Source organism: Lethenteron reissneri, chromosome 69, assembly GCF_015708825.2.
Source record: "Lethenteron reissneri isolate LAM-NWPU_2019-01 chromosome 69, ASM1570882v1, whole genome shotgun sequence".
Classification (NCBI taxonomy): Eukaryota; Metazoa; Chordata; class Hyperoartia; order Petromyzontiformes; family Petromyzontidae; genus Lethenteron; species Lethenteron reissneri.
In genome coordinates, this window is record NC_083847.1 from 6,473,960 (window position 1) to 6,494,208 (window position 20,249).

General features: G+C 53.9%; 1 protein-coding gene across 1 annotated transcript; it reads left to right on the forward strand.

Moving 5' to 3' along the window:
* Nucleotides 1-4,458: 4,458 nt before the first annotated feature.
* Nucleotides 4,459-11,122, forward strand: LOC133360548 (uncharacterized). The gene is made up of 3 exons (XM_061579338.1): nt 4,459-4,634; nt 6,511-6,611; nt 8,654-11,122. The coding sequence occupies exons 1-3, from the start codon at nt 4,472-4,474 to the stop codon at nt 9,392-9,394; spliced, it is 1,005 nt and encodes a 334-aa protein (XP_061435322.1). The 5' UTR covers nt 4,459-4,471; the 3' UTR covers nt 9,395-11,122.
* Nucleotides 11,123-20,249: the final 9,127 nt, after the last annotated feature.

Sequence of the window (20,249 nt, forward strand, 5' to 3'; positions counted from 1 at the left end):
CAGAGGTCTCACTCCGAATCAGTCGAGCGGCATTATCTTTTCATCGGTTGCGTAACGGGAGGGGTGGGGCTGGGTGGGGAGGGGTGGGGCTGGGTGGGGAGGGGTGGGGCTGGGTGGGGAGGGGTGGAGAGGGGTGGGGCTGGGTGGGGAGGGGTGGGGCTGGGTGGGGAGGGGTGGGGCTGGGTGGGGAGGGGTGGAGAGGGGTGGGGCTGGGTGGGGAGGGGTGGGGCTGGGAGGGGCGGGGTGGGGCTGGGTGGGGAGGGGTGGGGCTGGGTGGGGAGGGGTGGGGTGGGGAGGGGTGGGGCTGGGTGGGGTGGGGAGGGGTGGGGCTGGGTGGGGTGGGGAGGGTGGGGGGTGGGGCTGGGTGGGGAGGGGTAGGGAGGGGTGGGGCTGGGTGGGAGGGGTGGGGCTGGGTGGGGAGGGGTGTGGAGGGGCTGGTCACCCCGTGGTGCCCTTATAAAACTCAACGTTTAACCTACTCACGCCGGCTTGTGCCCGCCCTCACAGTCGGGCATATTTGCGGAATACACCACGCCGCCGTTGACCCTGCAGGCCATTGACCGAGCAACCCAACAACGTGTTCCTACACCAGCTCCCTCCCCTCCGCAGCAGGAGAAATGTGTTCAAACAAATCGCGACGTTTCGATCGCAACACCATCTGCGGGTGTTCCACCTGATGAGGACTGCGATCGAAACGTCGAACTACGCGGACTTTACCGAAAGAACCAAAGAGAGTGGATTCCTGCAGTCACGAAAGCTTCAAATCAACGATTTAAAGGGCCCCGATTTTGATGCAGCTGCGTTGCCACCCCCCCCCCCCCCCTCGTGACTCTCCTCACTGCAAGTGAGTCGCCTTGGCCAGCACACAGCCGCCCCCCACATTCACGTTCAGGGCCCCCCCCCTCGTGACTCCGCACACTGCAAGTGAGTCGCCTTGGCCAGCACACAGCCCCCCCCCACACACATTCACGTTCAGGGCCCCCCCCTCGTGACTCCCCTCACTGCAAGTGAGTCGTCTTGGCCCACACACAGCCCCCCCCCCCACACACATTCACGTTCAGGGCCCCCACCTCCCTCTCGTAGCTCCCCGCGTTGTAGGTGAGTCGCCTTGGCCCACACACAGCCCTCCCACATTCATGTTCAGGGCCCCCCCCCCCCCCTCTCGCGTGACTCTTCTCACTGCAAGTGAGTCGCCTTGGCCAGCACACAGCCGCCCCCCCCCCCCCATTCACGTTCAGGGCCCCACCCCCCCCCCCACAAGACGCACCAACCACTCACAGCCCGCCGCGGCTGTGACGACACCGATGACGCGCCAGATGATGGCGGCTGTGACGTAGGGCAGGTGACGTCACCGCGAGGTCGCCTCGCTTTGGACGGGGAGCCCCGTAGAGACTCCCTCCGGCTCCTGGTGGCTCCCCGTGGCTCCTGGTGGCTCTCTGTGGCTCCCTGTGGCTCCACGCGACTCCTGGTGGCTCCTAGTGGCTCCCTGCTGCTCCTGGTAGCTCTCTGCGGCTCCCTGCGGCTCCTGGTGGCTCCACGCGGTTCCTGGTGGCTCCTGGTGGCTCCACGCGGCTCCTGGTGGCTCCACGCGACTCCTGGTGGCTCCACGCGGCTCTCTGTGTCTCTGTGGCTCCTGGTGGCTCCCTGTGGCTCCTGGTGGCTCCTGGTGGCTCCACGCGGCTCCTGGTGGCTCCACGCGGCTCTCTGTGTCTCTGTGGCTCCTGGTGGCTCCCTGTGGCTCCTGGTGGCTCCACGCGGCTCCCTGCGACTCCTGGTGGCTCCCTGTGGCTCCTGGTAGCTCTCTGTGGCTCCTAGTGGCTCCTGGTGGCTCCCTGTGGCTCCTGGTGGCTCCCTGTGGCTCCTGGTAGCTCTCTGTTGCTCCTAGTGGCTCCTGGTGGCTCCGCGCGACTCCCCGTGGCTCCTGTGGCAGCGACATCGCCGTGAAGGTGCTGCCAGCACGCTGACTCCACCACGCGTGAGATAGCGCTGGCGACTAATCACAACCACTCTGTACTCGTGATGCGTCGTGGTGGTGGTGGTGGAGTGGTGGTGTTGGTGGTGGTGGAGTGGTGGTGTTGGTGGTGGTGGAGTGGTGGTAGTGGAGTGGTGGTGTTGGTGGTGGTGGAGTGGTGGTGGTGGAGTGGTGGTGTTGGTGGTGGTGGAGTGGTGGTAGTGGAGTGGTGGTGTTGGTGGTGGTGGAGTGGTGGTGGTGGAGTGGTGGTGGTGTTGGTAGTGGTGGAGTGGTGGTAGTGGAGTGGTGGTGGTGGTGGAGTGGTGGTGGTGGTGTTGGTGGTGGTGGAGTGGTGGTGGTGTTGTTAGTGGTGGTTGTGGAGTGGTGGTGGTGGAGTGGTAGTGGTGGTGGTGGTGATGTTGTTGGTGGTGTGAGTGGTGGTGGAGTTAGTGGAGTGAGTGGTGGTGGTGGTGTGAGTGGTGGTGGAGTGGTGGTGGTGGTGGTGTTGTATGTGGAGTGGTGGTGGTGGTGTTGTTGGTGGTGTTGGTGGAGTGGTGGTGTTGTTGTTGATGTTGTTGGTGGAGTGGTGGTGTTGGTGGTGGTGTTGGTGGTGTTGGTGGAGTGGTGTTGGTGGTGGTGGTGGAGTGGTGGTGGAGTGGTGGTGGTGGTGGAGTGGTGGTGGTGGTGAAGTGGTGGTAGTGGTGGTGTTGGTGGAGTGGTGGTGGTGGTGTTGTTGATGTTGTTGCTGAAGTGGTGGTGGTGTTGGTGGTGGTGTTGTTGGTGGTGGAGTGGTGGTGGTGCTGTTGTTGTTGGTGGAGTGGTGTTGGTGGTGGAGTGATGGTGTTGGTGGTGGTGTTGTTGCTGGAGTGGTGGTGGTGTGTTGGGGGTGGAGTGGTGGTGGTGGTGGAGTGGTGGTAGTGTTGTTGTTGGTGGTGGTGGAGTGGTGATGGTGTTGTTGTTGATGTTGTTGCTGGAGTGGTGGAGTGGTGGTGGTGGTGGAGTGGTGGTGTTGGTGTTGTTGATGTTGGTGGAGTGGTGATGGTGTTGTTGTTGGTGGAGTGGTGGTGTTGTTAATATTGTTGTTGGTGGTGTTGATGTTGTTGGTTGTTGATGTTGTTGTTGGTGGAGTGGTGGTGTTGTTGTTGGTGGAGTGGTGGTGGTTGTGTTTTTGATGTTGTTGGTGGAGTGGTGGTGGTGTTGATGTTGTTGTTGGTGGAGTGGTGGTGGTGGAGTGGTGGTGGTGGAGTGGTGGTGGTGGAGTGGTGGTGTTGGTGTTGATGTTGTTGATGTTGATGTTGTATAGGCCGGCCCGTTACGTCCACGTTGTTCGTGAGCGCGTGGCTTAGACGTCTCTAGCGAGTGACGTCATTCATTTAACCACCACGTGACAGCCCCCCAAACCCAGGCAGCCGTGACTACCTCGCCTGGTACGCAGGAGGTCGTGGGTTCCATCCCGACCCTGACGACACCTGCTGCTGCTGTAGATTTGGAGTCTGCGTCTCTCTCTCATCATCATCATCATCACAGTGGCTAGGAGATGTTAACTACCTCGCCTGGTACGCAGGAGGTCGTGGGTTCCATCCCGACCCTGACTACGCCTGCTGCTGTAGATTTGGAGTTTGTATCTCTCTCATCATCATCACGGTGGCTAGGAGATGTTGACTACCTCGCCTGGTACGCAGGAGGTCGTGGGTTCCATCCCGACCCTGACTACGCCTGCTGCTGTAGATTTGGAGTTTGTATCTCTCTCATCATCATCACGGTGGCTAGGAGATGTTGACTACCTCGCCTGGTACGCAGGAGGTCGTGGGTTCCATCCCAACCCTGACTACGCCTGCTGCTGTAGATTTGGAGTTTGTATCTCTCTCATCATCATCACGGTGGCTATGAGATGTTGACTACCTCGCCTGGTCTACAGGAGGTCGTGGGTTCCATCCCGACCCTGATGACGCCTGCTGCTGCTGTAGATTTGGAGTCTGCGTCTCTCTCTCATCATCATCATCACGGTGGCTAGGAGATGTTGACTACCTCGCCTGGTACAAAGGAGGTCGTGGGTTCCATCCCGACCCTGACGATGTGGGTGTCTGTGGGTCTCTGTGGCTCTGGGCATCCGCGATTGTGGGATGCAGACAATCTTCACGATCGCCCCCGGACGTTTCTCTTCTCCGCTACTGACAAGCGCAACTCCACAACTCGTCTCATTTGCTGTCCCCCCCCCCCTTCTCCCCCTCTCCTCCCCCCCCCAGCAGCCACGCGGTGCAGCGCCGTCCGGCGGCAACCGCGAAAGAGAACCAAGCGACGGCACCGCCAAAGCCGCGGGGAAACAATCGGCGCGTCCCAACCACCGGGCCTTGCCGGGCCTTGCCGGGCACCTTTCCCGTTGCCGTGCGCGGGGCGGCGGGGGGCGGCCGCTCCGCTCGCCTCTGTGGCAGTCGGTCGGTCACGAGGAGGAGGAGGTGGGGGGGGGTCGGGGGGGGGGTGTTGAGGGGGGTTGGGGGGGGGGGGCGGCGGCCCCCACCGATGGCCTCTGCTGCTGCCCTCATGCCCGGCGGGAGGCTGCTGATCAAGCAGGAGCGCGAGGACGAGGAGGGGCCATCGTCACCGCCACCGCCATCGTCGCCGCCACCGCCGCCATGCGGTGATGGCGGCGGCGCCTGGCCGGGCCTCGTCGTGAAGCGTGAAGGTGAGAGAGGCGCTCTCTCGCTGCCGTGAGGACGGAGCCGCGTCCGTGGTGGTCCGTTGGTGTCTCAGCGGGTCTCAGCGGGTCTCTGCGGGTCTCTGTGGGTGTCTCCGTGGGTGTCTCTGTGGGTCTCCGCGGGTGTCTCCGTGGGTCTCAGCGGGTCTCTGTGAGCCTCTACAGGTGTCTGTGCGGGTCTCTGTGGGTCTCTGTGGGTCTCTGTGAGCCTCTATAGGTGTCTCTGTGGGTCTGGGTGTCTGTGCGGGTCTCTGTGGGTCTCTGTGGGGCTCTGTGGGTCTCTGTGAGTCTCTGCGGGCCTCTGTGGGTGTCTCTGCGAGTCTCTATAGGTGTCTCTGTGGGTCTGGGTGTCTGTGCGGGTCTCTGTGGGTGTCTCCGTGGGTCTCTGTGGGTGTCTCTATAGGTGTCTCTGTGGGTCTGGGTGTCTGTGCGGGTCTCTGTGGGTCTCTGTGGGTCTCTGTGAGCCTCTGTGGGTCTCTGTGGGTCTCTGTGAGTCTCTGTGAGTCTCTATAGTTGTCTCTGTGGGTCTGGGTGTCTGTGCGGGTCTCTGTGGGTCTCTGTGGGTCTCTGTGGGTCTCTGTGAGCCTCTATAGGTGTCTCTGTGGGTCTGGGTGACTGTGTGGGTCTCTGTGGGTCTCTGTGGGTCTCTATAGGTGTCTCTGTGTACGTGTGTGCGTGTTGAACCGCGGCGTACGTAGCCAACTGTGATGATCTGCGGGTCTCTGTGGGTGTCTCTATTGGTGTCTCTATGGGTCTGGGTGTCTGTGCGGGTCTCTGTGGGTCTCTGTGAGTCTCTGCGGGCCTCTGTGGGTGTCTCTGTGAGTCTCTGTGGGTGTCTCTATTGGTCTGGGTGTCTGTGGATCTCTGTGTACGTGTGTATCTTGAACTTCTTTCGCACCATACGTAGCAAACCGTAATCATCTGTGGGTCTCTGTGGGTGTCTCTGTGGGTCTGGGTGTCTGTGTGTCTCTGCCTATGTGTGCATATTGAAACACACCATACATAGGCAACCGTCATAATCTGCGGGTCTCTGAGTTTGGGTGTCTGTGGGTCTCTGTATGTATGTACGTTGAACTTCTTTTGCACCATACATAGCCAACCGTGTATAATCTGTGGGTCTCTGTGAGTGTGGGGAGCGGTGGTGCAGCGGTTAGCGCTACGCTGCACGACGAACCCAGCGACCCGAATTCGATTCCAGCTCAGGGCCACCAGCACCACCCAGTGACGATGATCTGAACCGGTCCTGGGCCTCCCCTAGGACGACTCAGCCTCAAATGAGTACCTGGTGCAGTGTGTAGTGAACATCGCCACTGGGGAGACAAAGGCGGTCGGGCGTGGTGCTGGCCACCCACCCCCTCGTGTGCCGTGCCGGCCTTCATAGGTGCTCGCTAACAGCACTTGCCCCTACAGTCTGTTGAGGCTACACGGGGGATCTTTGTCTTTGTGTGCTGAACGTGGGTCCAGGTGCGTAGGCTCAAATAAATGAGTGTGTGGGGGGGGGGGGGTGAAAGATGGCGATGATGGTGGTGGCGGTGGCGATGGTGATGGTGGCGATGATGATGGTGGCGGTGATGATGGTGGCGGTGGTGATGGTGAAGGTGGCAATGATGATGACAGCGATGATGATGATGATGGTGGTGGTGGCAACGATGATTGTGGTGACGGTAAAGGTGGCGATGATGATGATGATGCCGATAATCATGGTGGTGGTGGCGACGATGGCGTCGATGAACGTGGTGACGGTGAAGGTGGCGACGATGTTGATGATGGCGATGATGATGATGGTGGTGGTGGTGACGATGGCGGCGATGATGATGATGGTGCTGTGGCGACGATGGCGTCGATGAACGTGGTGACGGTGAAGGTGGCGACGATGTTGATGGCGATGACGGCGATGGAGGAGGCTGGGCTCGCGGCCACACGGAGAATCCGGATGAGGGGCTGAGGGACTTTTCATCGATTGAAGTGAGTCTCCTCATTGCATCACAGCCAGAGGTCGCAAACGGGTTTTGATTCCTTACCCGTACCCGGCCGCACCAGGGTCTCAAATGGGTACCCGTACCCTACCCGATACCAGGCTACCCATACCCGGCTGGGTACGGGTAGGGTCCGGGTACGGGTACCCGATTGCGACCTCTGGGATGAAGCCATGTTGCAGGCGCGGGTGGGTTAATTCTAGGAACTTGAATTGTGAGAAGAGACGAGACGTTGGGAAATGAGTGACAAACGGTGACTCACCAGTGACTCACGGCCTACCCGTACCCGTACCAGGGTCGCAAACGGGTACCCGTACCCGGCCGGGTACAGGTAGCCGGGTATCGGGTACCCGGTTGCGACCTCTGATCACAGCCGGTTTCTCTGAGGCTCATCATGGCATTCCCCTGATCTGTCAAACTTTCAACAGCTGTTGAGCGTCTTGAGCCAACTTAACCACAGGCTCGGTAACCTCGCATTCAGATGAATTGGATCATGCTGCTGCTGCGCATTCCCACGTGATGGTGGATGGTAAGCCACGCGGTTGAGCTGCGATCATTAAGTGAAGGCCAGGGTCACTTCAGATTAAACTCCTTGAAAAAAGTAAAAAAAAAAGTTAAGAAAACTTTTAAAAAAACAACGGTTTTATTTTAAAGTGCGCTAAAGCTATATTCTTAGTTCTTTCGGTAAAGTCACGTAGAAGGGAAATAATAAAAGAATAAAAATTTTACATAATAAAATTCTCACGACGTTTCGATTGCAACACAAGCAATCGTCATGGGTTGCAATCGAAACGTCGTGAGAATTTTATTGTTTAATATTTTTATTATTTCCCTTCTACGCGACTACAGCTCTTTGCTCACAGATGTCCAGTTAGGTGACACGGGGTCAGACCGTTAACAACAACAAACGATGCAAACGCACGATCGGAGTTCAAAGTGTAGGAAAGGTAAACGGATCACTTAAAAATAGATGCAAATAAAACTAAACATTTTTTGTTAATGTTACCAGGTTAAAGTCCACTGAGCTATTAGCATATTTTCCAGAAGCGACTCTTCCTATTACAAATTATCACTCAACAAAGTAGCTCATCGTCATCATCATCATCGTGTGGAAATTCATAGCCGCGGCCAAATACCCTAAATAATAGAGTCTGAACGCACGACGATCCTAAATGTGGAGGGAAAAACTCTGGGACTCTGGAGAAAAACCTCCCACGCGACCACAGAGAGAGAGAGACGCAGACTCCAAATCTACAGCAGCAGGCGTCGTCAGGGTCGAGATCGAACCCACGACCTCCTGCGTACCAGGCGAGGTAGTCAACATCTCCTAGCCACCGTGGTGATGAGAGACACGCAGACTCCAAATCTACAGCAGCAGGCATCGTCAGGGTCGGGATCGAACCCACGACCTCCTGCGTACCAGGCGAGGTAGTCAACATCTCCTAGCCACCGTGGTGATGAGAGACACGCAGACTCCAAATCTACAGCAGCAGGCGTCGTCAGGGTCGAGATCGAACCCACGACCTCCTGCGTACCAGGCGAGGTAGTCAACATCTCCTAGCCACCGTGGTGATGAGAGACACGCAGACTCCAAATCTACAGCAGCAGGCATCGTCAGGGTCGGGATCGAACCCACGACCTCCTGCGTACCAGGCGAGGTAGTCAACATCTCCTAGCCACCGTGGTGATGAGAGACACGCAGACTCCAAATCTACAGCAGCAGGCATCGTCAGGGTCGAGATAGAACCCACAACCTCCTGCGTACTAGGCGAGGTAGTCAACATCTCCTAGCCACCGTGATGATGATGATGATGAGAGACGCAAACTCCAAATCTACAGCAGCAGACGTCGTCAGGGTTGGGATAGAACCCACGACATCCTGCACACCAGGCGAGGTAGTTAACATCTCCTAGCCACCGTGATGACGATGAGAGAGAGAGAGACACAGACTTCAAATCTACAGCAGCAGGCGTCGTCAGGCTCGGGATGTGAACCCTGACCTTGCCACATTCTCGCCTCGAACCCCGCCAGGCCGACGCCGCGGCCGCCCCCCGAGACGTGGCGGCCCCCCGCAAGCGCAGGAGGCCCAGGGAGAAGAAGACGATCGAGGCGGCGGTGCGCCGGATGGCGGCGGGCGCCTGCCCGGCCCGGCCCGGCGGCGGGGCGGCGCGGCGCGAGACGCGTCCCTCCGTGGTGGCCGTGGGGCCTGACTGCGGCTGCAAGCGCGAGTGCTTCGCCAAGGTGGACGAGGACTACCGCCGGGAGATCTGCTCCCACTTCTGGCGGGAGCTGGGCCGCGGCGGCTACGACGCACAGACGGCGTACCTCTTCGGCAGGATCCTGGTGCAGGACGTGAAGCGGCGCTATTCCAAGAGCGCCCGGGACAAGCGCTCGTGCAGCGTCGCCTACCACGTCGCCACGCCGGCGGGCGGAGGGGGGGGCGGAGGAGGAGGCGACGTGCAGGTGTGCAAGAAGGCGTTCGCGAGCATCTACGGGATATCGCGCGGCCGCATCGACGTGCTCGTGTCCAAGAAGAAGAAGATGGTGGCGAGGGGAGAGGCGCCCGCGGCGGCGGCGGCGACGGCGGCGGCGGTGACGGCGGCGGTGACGGCGGCGGCGGCGGCGACCGCGGTGACGTCGCCGCTGCCACGCGACCGCCGGGGCCTACGCAAGGGCCGTCCGCGAGCCCTCGCCGAAATTCTTCGCTTCCGGGCCGCGGCTGAGACTGCCGCCGCCGGTTTCAAGAGTCAGCCGAGGGAGCAGCGGCCCTGACGCTCCCCGCGGATCGTCGCGGCGCCGTCACCACGGCGAGCTGCGTCCGGCGCGGCCGTCCGGAACGCTCTCTCCCGCTCCGGGAGCTGCGATGCACTTTGACGTCGTCGTCGTCGGCATTGTCGTCTAAGTTGACAAACTCGTTTCTTTAGAAATGATTTTTTTTGCGTTTGGTTTGTTGTCCACCTTTCCTCCCCCCCCCCCGCGCACCTCCGATGAGCATGGTCGGTTACGTACGGTGCGAAAGAAGTTCAACGCACATACATACACAGAGACCCACAGACACCCAGACCCATAGAGACCCACAGGTTAGCACGGTTGGCTACGTACAGTGTGCAAAAGAAGTTCAACATACAGACACACACAGAGACCCACAGACACCCAGACCCATAGAAACCCACAGAGACCCACAGAGACCCACAGGTTAGCACGGTTGGCTACGTACAGTGTGCAAGAAGATCAACGCACATACACACACAGAGACCCACAGACACCTATGAAGGCCGGCACGGCACACGAGGGGGTGGCCAACACCACGTCTGGCCGCCTTTGACTCCCTAGTGGCGATGTTTACACAGCGCACCAGGTACTAATTTGAGGCTGAGTCGATCTAGGGGAGGCCCAGGACCGGTTCAGATAATCGCCACTGGTGTTTGCTGTGAGCTGGAATCGAACCCGGGTCGCCAGGTTCGTAGCGCAGCGTAGCGCTAACCGCTACGCTACCGCTCCCCACAACATACAACATACACAGAGACCCACAGAAACATATATCCACAGACCCACAGACACCCACAGAGACATCTATAGAGACCCATAGAGACCCACAGATTAGCACGGTTGTCTACATACAGTTCCAAAGAATTTCAACGTACATACAGATACCCAGACACCCAAACCCATAGAGACCCACAGAGAGGCACAGATTAGAGCGGTTGGCACACGTAAGGCAGTGCGAAAGAAGTTCAACAAACAACCGCCATTTGCCACTAAGTGGCGTTGACGTCACCACGACGCTTGTGCCAGGCTATGTGCACCTTGAGGCCACGTGAAGTGTCGAACGCCCGCTGGCAGGAGGTCACGGGGCAGACCCAGCAGGTGCCACGGGTCGACTGACTGAGATGACCGAGATGACTGGCTGATGCACCACCTGTGCCGCCTACTGTGCCAACTTGCTGTGCTTTAGCCACACGGCGCTCCGCTCATTGTTGTGAGCGTCGCTCCTCCACCCTCCGTTGTTGTTGGAGGCCGACTGCCTCCAACTGCCCAGTAGCGTCCTTCACGAGCTTCCTCCACAGAGGCCGATCTTGACACCGCTGGTACCGGTCATCGTCAAGTCCACTCAGACAGAGACCCATAGACACCCAGACCCACAGAGACCCACAGAGACCCACAGAGACCCACAGGTTAGCGCGTTTGTGCCACATACGGTGGTGCGAAAGAAGTAGAGTGCGTACGAAACCGTTCACTCGACCGACCATCGCTTCAATTGCCCGACCGAATGTGGGAGGAGCGCGATGATCGTTGGCATGGGCTCGCCGCTGTTCTCTCTCGTGTGTGTGCCTCTGGAAGGGAGGTGATGGCCGGGGCTTCGCGACCAGCATCGCCATCATCAGCCGCGTCGTGGCTTGTCTGGTTGGGAGGGGTTGGGTGGTGCGTAGGGGCGGCCGCCATTTTGTTTTTACAGGGGCCTGAGTAAGGGGCCGTTTATAAATGACGTCACGCACCTGGGGGGGGTCAGACATTTGTGACGATGTGTGACGACGGGGGGGGGGGGGGGGGGTTTGAGAAATGTGACGTCATATCAAAATGCGCAATTTTAAATAAATATAGACAACACGTTCTACTTAATTAAATTGACTTTCTAATGTTTTCTCCTGCAACATCAGAGTGCAGCGCCACAATAAATACGCACAACAATGACAATAGTTTAAAGCGATTTGAAGCATTTTGGGGGGGGGAGGGGGGCAGAGCTTTGTGACGTCATATTTGAGGGGGGGGGGTCTGACTTTTTGTGACGCCGTGTGACGAGAGGGGGGGGGGGTTAAAAATCGTCCAAAATCGCGTGACGTCATTTATGGACGGCCCCAAACGTGATGGTATCTCAACAACAAAAAGTTGTCCATTTTAAATATGTTCTTGTTCGAGGGTTAGAATCCGCGTGAAGTACAAACCTGTCGGTTAAACCCGCCAGAGCCCACTCGGTGTGGGTTTGTGCCACGCAAAGACGTGGGGCCCTATTTTTTTGTCGGTATCTGAAGTGTGGAAAAATAAGAATAGGTTTTAGCCTTTCAGGGCATAATAAAACAGGAGTTGTCTTAAACACGACTTTTGTTTGCATGTTCACAGCAAATACGGTGCGTGGTTAATGCAGATTCCTTGCAAAAGGTTTCTGTTTGGTGCTTGAACATCTGAACACCACCTGTTTTTACTCAAAACGTGGCCAATTCGTTACGATTATTTGGTTCTTTCGGTTAAGTCACGTCTAAAGATAAAATAATAAATTAAATTAAATAATAGCATACGACGTTTCGATTGCAACACAAGCAATCTTTATAATGAAATAGCGACATAAAATCTAACCAGAAAACTATAGACAGACATATTAGCAGACAGATATCACCAAGATACATAGAGGGAGCAACACAGGAACCAGAGAGGGGTGATCATCTCTGTGGGGTGGCCTTAAATAGACAGAGGGGGGAGGAGGCAGAGAGAGGGAGGGGGTTGGAGAAAACATTTGCATATCAATGAGTGGTCCAAAAAACAAGGTTCTGCAAGTGCGATGACACGGCAAGCAAGTCTGAAAATCAGAAGGACAAACTAAAATTCAATAACCTAGCAAAATATCGAAATGTAATGTAATACAACACAGAGGGTCGGTCAACACACAATTAACGCATAGCCTGGTTGATTACGTATTTCAAAGATTGCTAAGTTAGAATTTAAGTGTGAACATTCACACTTAAATTCTAACTTAGCAATCTTTGAACATTCACACTTAAATTCTAACTTAGCAATCTTTGAAATACGTAATCAACCAGGCTATGCGTTAATTGTGTGTTGACCGACCCTCTGTGTTGTATTACATTACATTTCGATATTTTGCTAGGTTATTGAATTTTAGTTTGTCCTTCTGATTTTCAGACTTGCTTGCCGTGTCATCGCACTTGCAGAACCTTGTTTTTTGGACCACTCATTGATATGCAAATGTTTTCTCCAACCCCCTCCCTCTCTCTGCCTCCTCCCCCCTCTGTCTATTTAAGGCCACCCCACAGAGATGATCACCCCTCTCTGGTTCCTGTGTTGCTCCCTCTATGTATCTTGGTGATATCTGTCTGCTAATATGTCTGTCTATAGTTTTCTGGTTAGATTTTATGTCGCTATTTCATTATACCTGATGATGATTGCTTGTGTTGCAATCGAAACGTCGTATGCTATTATTTAATTTAATTTATTATTTTATCTTTAGACGTGACTTAACCGAAAGAACCAAATAATCATTTACTGCAGTCACGAAAGTTCTAAAATTTGTTACGAGTTCAGCACTAACCGGTTGTGTGTTGGAGAGCAAAAAACCGCTGGAACATTTTAAACTCGAGTGGCGTGTGACGTTGTATATCTTCGGTCTTGAAAAAATGTTTAAGTTATGTAAGTGTGTGTAATTATGATAATTTATTATGATAATTAGGCTCGGCTTCGTTGTCTACATACACTTACATAACTTAAAACGAGTACACCTTCCTAATTAGCATAACGCTTAATTAGCATAATTTCGGGAAAATGCTAATTTTTCACTTTTCAAGACCGAATATATACATCACACGGTTGTAAATAATTACATACACTCGCATAACTAAATACAACTACACCTTCCTAATTAGCGTAATTTAGAATATATATAAGTGACCTTCCGCTGGCGATTATATCAGCCAGCGTCATCTGGGCGATTCTGCAATGCAACCACCACCGCTGTCAACCCCTTATCAGTGCCTCACCACCTTATTACAGACCAATTCAGAACGTATTGATCACCCCGTGTCCCTTACAAATCTCAACTTTCATCCTACAGTCCCATCACAAGGAGAGAAACGCAACATTTTTTTAATTTTGCCAGAATTTAAACGGCTGGACACCGTATGGACCTCAAAACGAAATTTCCCTGCACAAGAATACGGAGGAAACCATTTGGGTTAACAGGTTTGCTATATCTATGCATCCATGTGGATCTCTATGTATCTCTGTGGGTATCTCTATCTCTGTGGGTCTCTATGTATCTCTGTGGGTCTCTGTGTATCTCTGTGGGTCTCTGTGTATCTCTGTGGGTATCTCTGTATCTCTGTGGGTATCTCTGTGGGTATCTCTGTATCTCTATGGGTCTCTGTGTATCTCTATGGGTCTCTGTGTATCTCTATGTATTTCTGCGGGTCTATGTATCTCTGCGGGTCTCTCTTTCTCTGTGGGTCTCTGTCTATATCATGCCTGTCAACCCCTTACCAGCACCCTACCTTATTACAAACCAATTCAGACCTTGTTGGTCACCCCATGTCCCTTACAAATCTCAACGTTCATCCTACGAAGTTCCATCACAAGGAGAGAAACACAAACACACAGGACACATTAATTGTGTTTGCGCATATTGAAACGGCTTCATGCCATATGGACCTGAAAACTCAATTTCACCTGTACAAGAATACGAGTTAAACCGTGTGGGTTGACACGGGCATGCAACCCCAAATGAATAATATTTGGTCGCGAAAGACCGACTGCTACGCGTCAATGAGGGCAGCCCGCTGCAACAACTACAAAGCTTGTGGTAGTCGATCGACGCCAGAGGTCGCAAACAGGGTTTTGATTCCTTACCCGTACCCGGCCGTACCCGGCCGCACCAGGGTCGCAAACGGGTACCCGTACCCGGCCGTACCCGTACCCTACCCGTACCCGGCCGGGTATTGGGTAGGGTACGGGTATCAGGTACCTGATTGCGACCTCTGGGATGAAGCCATGTTGCAGGCGCAGGTGGGTTGATTCTAGGAACTTGAATTGTGAGAAGAGACAAGACGTTGGGAAATGAGTGACAAATGGTTACTCACCAGTGACTCACGGTCTACCCGTACCCGTACCCGGCCGCACCAGGGTCACAAACCCAGCCGGGTACGGGTAGCCGGGAATTGGGTAGGGTACGGGTATCGGGTACCCGGTTGCGACCTCTGATCGACGCCCATCGACCGAGTTGACGAAACCAACGGTTGTTCTTTTGTTCAAACGGAGTGCTCTTGTGTCGATCGGTAGAATCAATCTTTCTATCTTCTTCTTCTATCTTCTTTCTTCTATATATATAAAAAAGTCTAAAGTTGTTTGCGTGTGGGTTTGTGGCGGGGTTTGTGGGTTTGTGTGTTCGCACGCTTACGAAGGAGTTGCCTCTCCAACGGTGGGGTTTAGGTTAAATAAAAATAGCCAGGTACCACTCCGTAAGCCCCGCCGTGAGCAAGCGCTATTTCCTTTTTCATCTCCGTCAACTTTTAATTCGTTTAATTAACGATTATTTATTTATGACACGTGCACGGCCATACCAACTCGCGCACCTTTGGTGGGAGTGAGGGGGACATTTTCTTTCACGTTAAAAATGCTATAAAAAATACAGTAAAACCTTGGATTGTGAGTAACTTGGTCTGCGAGTGTTTTGCAAGACGAGCACATTTATAAAATAAATATGAATTTGATAAACGAGCGAGGTCTTGCAATACGAGTAGTACGTGCATACGCTTTGTCTGCCGAGTGTCACGTGATCACAACTGATATACGAGTGCTTTGGATTACAAACACGTTTCCGGAACGAATTATGCTCACAATCCAAGGTTTTACTGTACACTAAATGCTCAGGTAAATTCTTCACTGTGTGATGTCCCCCCCACCCCGATGCGTGCAGTTACTACTATACAGTCGATAGATGCTACCACTATAGGCCATAGATATTACTGCAGAGCGGCCGGGGAGATCATGGCTGCGGGGGGGAGGGGGGGGGATAGCAGCCCAGCCCCAGCCTGCCAAGGTGCCACCTCGGCCGGCTGGACAATCTAGGCGAGACCGGAGGCTCTGCACGGGACTAGGCCTCACCACGCCACTCTGTCAGGTGAGTACTTTGTGCTATAGAGTCGATACATACTGCTATAGAGTCAGCATGTACTACTGTAGTGATAGTAGGTACCACCACAGTCGGTATGCACTGCTGTAATAGCAGGTACCACAGTATGCACTGCTGTAATCATAGGTATCACCAGTATGCACTGCTGTAATCATAGCAGGTACTACCAGTCAGTACGCACTGCTGTTAGATTTTTAAGAGTAGTTTTTTATATATTTTTTGGCCCGGGCAACGCCGGGTATATCAGCTAGTTTTTAATATTTCACCGTTGGGGGAACGTCACCTTTGAACCCCACCCCCGCCAGATATGGCGAGAGGTAGTTAACATCTACCTAGCCACCGTGATGATGAGAGAGAGAGAAACAGGCTCCAAATATACAGTAGCAGGCGTCAGGGTTGGGATCGATCCCACGACCTCCTGCAATGCACGGTTGACTACGTACGGCGCGAAGGAAGTTCAACACACACCGACCCAGACACCTACAGACACCCAAAAAGACACCCACAGATTAGCACGGTTGGCTACGTACCCGGGAAAGCCTCTTCAGTCTTCAATCTTCAAAATGGACTTAAGGTAAACTCCTGCTGGGGAAGTAGACACCAGTCTAAGGCGTTTGTGAGGCAGCAACAACAACAGACCACAGAACACCCGGAGAGAACGCGCAAGAGCACCGCAGGTAGATCACCGCTAGCCACGCCATGACGACAGAGCCGATCCGCATGGCCACTGCCTCCACCCAGCCACCAGCTGATTCCCCCCCAACCCCCATTTACAGCCCTCCTCGAATTGTAGATCGTTTACAAAAACCACACTCCAGTCGTTCGATTCATTTTTGCAGTGACCCAATCAACACGATGAAATGAAAATCGCCCTCTCGGTGGTGGGATAGCGGTACAGGTCTCGGCCAAGCCGCATTGAACAAGCGGAGGAGAAAAAAAATAAAACTAAACGAGCCTCCAACATGTTAAACGGGGTCTAACATAACGCCCAAGTTGCTAACCTCGGGAGGAAGATCGAATAACAGTCCCCCCCCCTCCACCCTCCTCTATGGTTACACTTTTGTCTGCCAAGGGCCATTTGGATATTTATATAACATCATTCGCGGGGCCATACAAAATGATCAACTTAAAAATTAGCCCGTTATATTTGGTCAAACATTTAATTAACCCGCCCCGAATGCGATGGCTGGAACTGCTTCTCTTTGGCGAGGCGTGTGATGTTGTTAGCTGGTGTTGACGATGTTGCTGCTACTCGCAAACTGCTTTTCCAGGTTTGCTCCTAGATTTATTGAATTTCGAGTCCCAGCCTGCGGTTGCTTTGGCAGGGCCACACACCAAATGATTTCGCGGGCCTTATACGGCCCGTGGGCCGGACGTTCCCCACCCCTGTTCTAGAACCATACAATGTACGCGCTTGATGCGGCGAAGAGACCAACAATCTCCATCTCATCACAAATTCAATCGAAGAGGGCTACGGTGCATCCGGTGATCGCACGGGAAGAAACGGCACCGCGGTTATCGGGTCAGAGTCTGAAGCTAAATCTGCAGCTCAGCAGTGTGAAGGAGAACACTTAAACCACGAGACCGCAGAATTTCACCCGAGTGGTAGCAATGACGGGCTAAATGGTGTACGTTTAACACGTATTAGGCAGTTTGCGCGACCAATATTAGTCGTAATAAAGGTGTTTGGGTTAGATCGCTGTAATTATACATGTTGTCGTAACCCTCCACCACCCGACACAGCCAGTAAGGTTTGTCACGTAAACAACGCGCCAATTCATTACTACTTCAGCCCACCGTTGTGTCGGAGTAATTCCACAACATTTTTTATTTGAATAATACAACGATTCGCTGGTAATTATGTAATAAAGGTCGTTGAGGCGACTTCTGGAATCCGGTCTTTAATTCAACTTGCATTACAGCTTTCCTTCACGCTGCTGACAGGCAGCGTGAGAGGGATAGATAGAGAGACGCCACCACGTGGCAATCCGGAGCTCCGCTCACGCGTGGCCCCCTTCCTCCATTCGTTCCCGTTCTGACCACGTGTCGTTCGTCTCCACCCCTATTTAATACCCGGGTCACGTGGTACGTTTCCACCAATCCTGGTTAGCCTCCATGGAATATTCCAGGCTCCCTCGTAGACTCCCAGGACCACGCCCCTGACTCATCTCCGCATTGGCTGTAGCCAAAGCCAGCAGAACCAATCCTCTACTTACAGCTGTCACCTTTCCATTACGTCAGGGCCACGCCCCTAGGCTTCCCCCCATTGGCTATAAACCAGGACCGGCAGAGCCAATCATCATGACGAGTTGTGATATGTCAGTGAGCCGGATATATCCTCACATTACAATTACATCAACCAGCATCATGAGGCGTTTTGCCAGAATAGTGAAGCAATCCACCTGCTTCCGGTCCTAGATAGAGCAAGATGACGTCATCACTGAACCCATCAGATGCAGAGATCAGAGGTGGAGGAGGGGGGGGTATTGTAATCATATAATAGATTAGTAATCGGTTAATTAGCACGTTTTCTCTATAAGGTAATGGCAGTTGTAAGACGTATTACTTAATAACACGCTTCAAAGCCGCTCTCAGCCTGTAGCTGTCACAGCGGTCCCCCTGGTAACACGACTCAAGCCGATGGGAACGAAAGCCGTTCATGGGTCACTTACTTACTCCTCTTCGCTGCCTGTGGAGCGTAAGTCGGCAACACAAGTCCACGCCATGCCGGACGGTCTTTAGCAGCTGTCTCTGCTTCACCCCAAGACGGGGCCCATGGTCTTTAGTTGGTCTCGAACTGTGCGTCGCCAGGCAGTCTTTAGCAGCTTTCTCTGCTTCACCTCAAGACAGGCCCATGGTCTTTATACTCTTAGGTTTTTTCGGTAAAGTCACATGGTCTTTAGTTGGTTCGTAGGTCACAGCGCTCGGCGAAGGGAACCCGGCGGTGTCCGATTTGTTTAAAAGGGATGCAACGATTCAAACTACAGTGGACAGAGCAACGCCCTTGTGGTTGGCGGGGGTCGTCCAAAAACTACCCCTCGTGCCGCGCTAAACATCACAGCTCGATGCTGGTGCAGCCTACACGCCCGGCGTGGCGGTGTCGTGGAGCACCCATGGCCGAGAGAGAGACAGAGAGACATTTGGCCGCAACTTAAAATGCGCCAACATTCCTTCGCAAGCAACATGTCACGTCAGTCTCGCTGTATCATTCGCCGGAATAAACATTCTAGCAAGTGGAATTAATCTGAATCCAAATTTATCGCCGTCATCAGCAGGGCTCGCTGTCCATGCAGCCGTATCGTCCACGTCTTCGCCCGGGCTCCGGGTACGATCTTTCCTCCTGGTTTCCATGCTTGGCCACTTCTGACACCAGTTGTAGTGGGTCAATAATCAGAGGAAAACTTCTGTGAGGCAACACAATATTTATTTAACTGCTCTGAATACAGGGTCCCTAACACAAAGGGGTAACGGCGCCATTCACCCGATACCTGAGGAGGGGTATGCCTCCGGGCTACACTGCCGACTAACACTGGGACCACTCTAATTCTTAGCCCTCCGGCTAGAGTCCTAGGGGAGGCTACGCTGACCCGACCGTGCCAAGGTCTCCGGGTCCTGACCACTGGCCTCACTCAGCTCCGGCCCTTAGAAGGACAATGGAGCTTGGGGTCCAGGGTCCTATCTTCAGCCCCGTTTTCGGTCTTCGGCTTGGAGATGACCGAGCCGGACCCTTCAGAGGTCCGGCTTATATACAGGTCCGTGGCTTGCTCCGCCCTAGCCACGCCTCCCTTCCAGAACCTTCTGGAAGGTGACATCATCCCCCAGTCCCCCCTCCCGGGGTTTGGGGATTGTGTCCCAGGATCCATTATCCCAGGGATTACCGTTGGCCCCTTTGGCCATAGTCCTTTACATTAGCGTAATCGCACTTCCGTTCCCTGGTGACGCGAAGGGGAAGCTACCCGCTAACAGCATGGGGAGTGCCGATTAATGCCTCTACATTACAAACAATTGAAGGACAACCTACTGCGCAGCACTAGTTAAAAATCACGCCAGCGAGGCGCGTACCGGGGGAACGCAGCACCCAACGTTTCTAGATGACGAACGCAATGCAGGACAAAATCCCCTCCCCGTTCGCAGTTCTGAATCCAAATTACACACAATTGGAGGACAACCTACTTGGCAGCACTCGTTAAAAACCATTTACAAAGCTGCTGGAACAATGTCATGCTTTTAGTTCCTTACGCCCAAATCTGCTGACATCCACCATCAGTCAACGATTGACAAGTTATGCACCTCCTGACAGCGTCCGCAGGATTCCTCCTAAAAGCTTACCGGCCCCTCGTAACCCTATTCAATGGTTTATCGAGACTGAAAAGAACGACAAATGGTAACAGCAAAAAAAATATTATTATTCAGTCCAGCACATAGAATCCGTCCAGGTTAATGTGCGACGGGATTCGCTGCCATTTAACCGTCTAGCGCGACAATTCAGGCTGTGTATATACCTAATCTACAATGCGACTACAATAACATTACTTAAACATAGCAGAGCACGTGCAAGCAAAACAATCAGAAAATAACTAAATATTAGGGGTTTTTTGCAAGGGTCTTGTGAAAGTGTCTTTAACGGGTTTTTTCTTCCCCCGACCACAAAATATCCCACACTTGGACCCCAGGTTTATAACATCCAACGTACACACCGGTTACCAAGTGCAA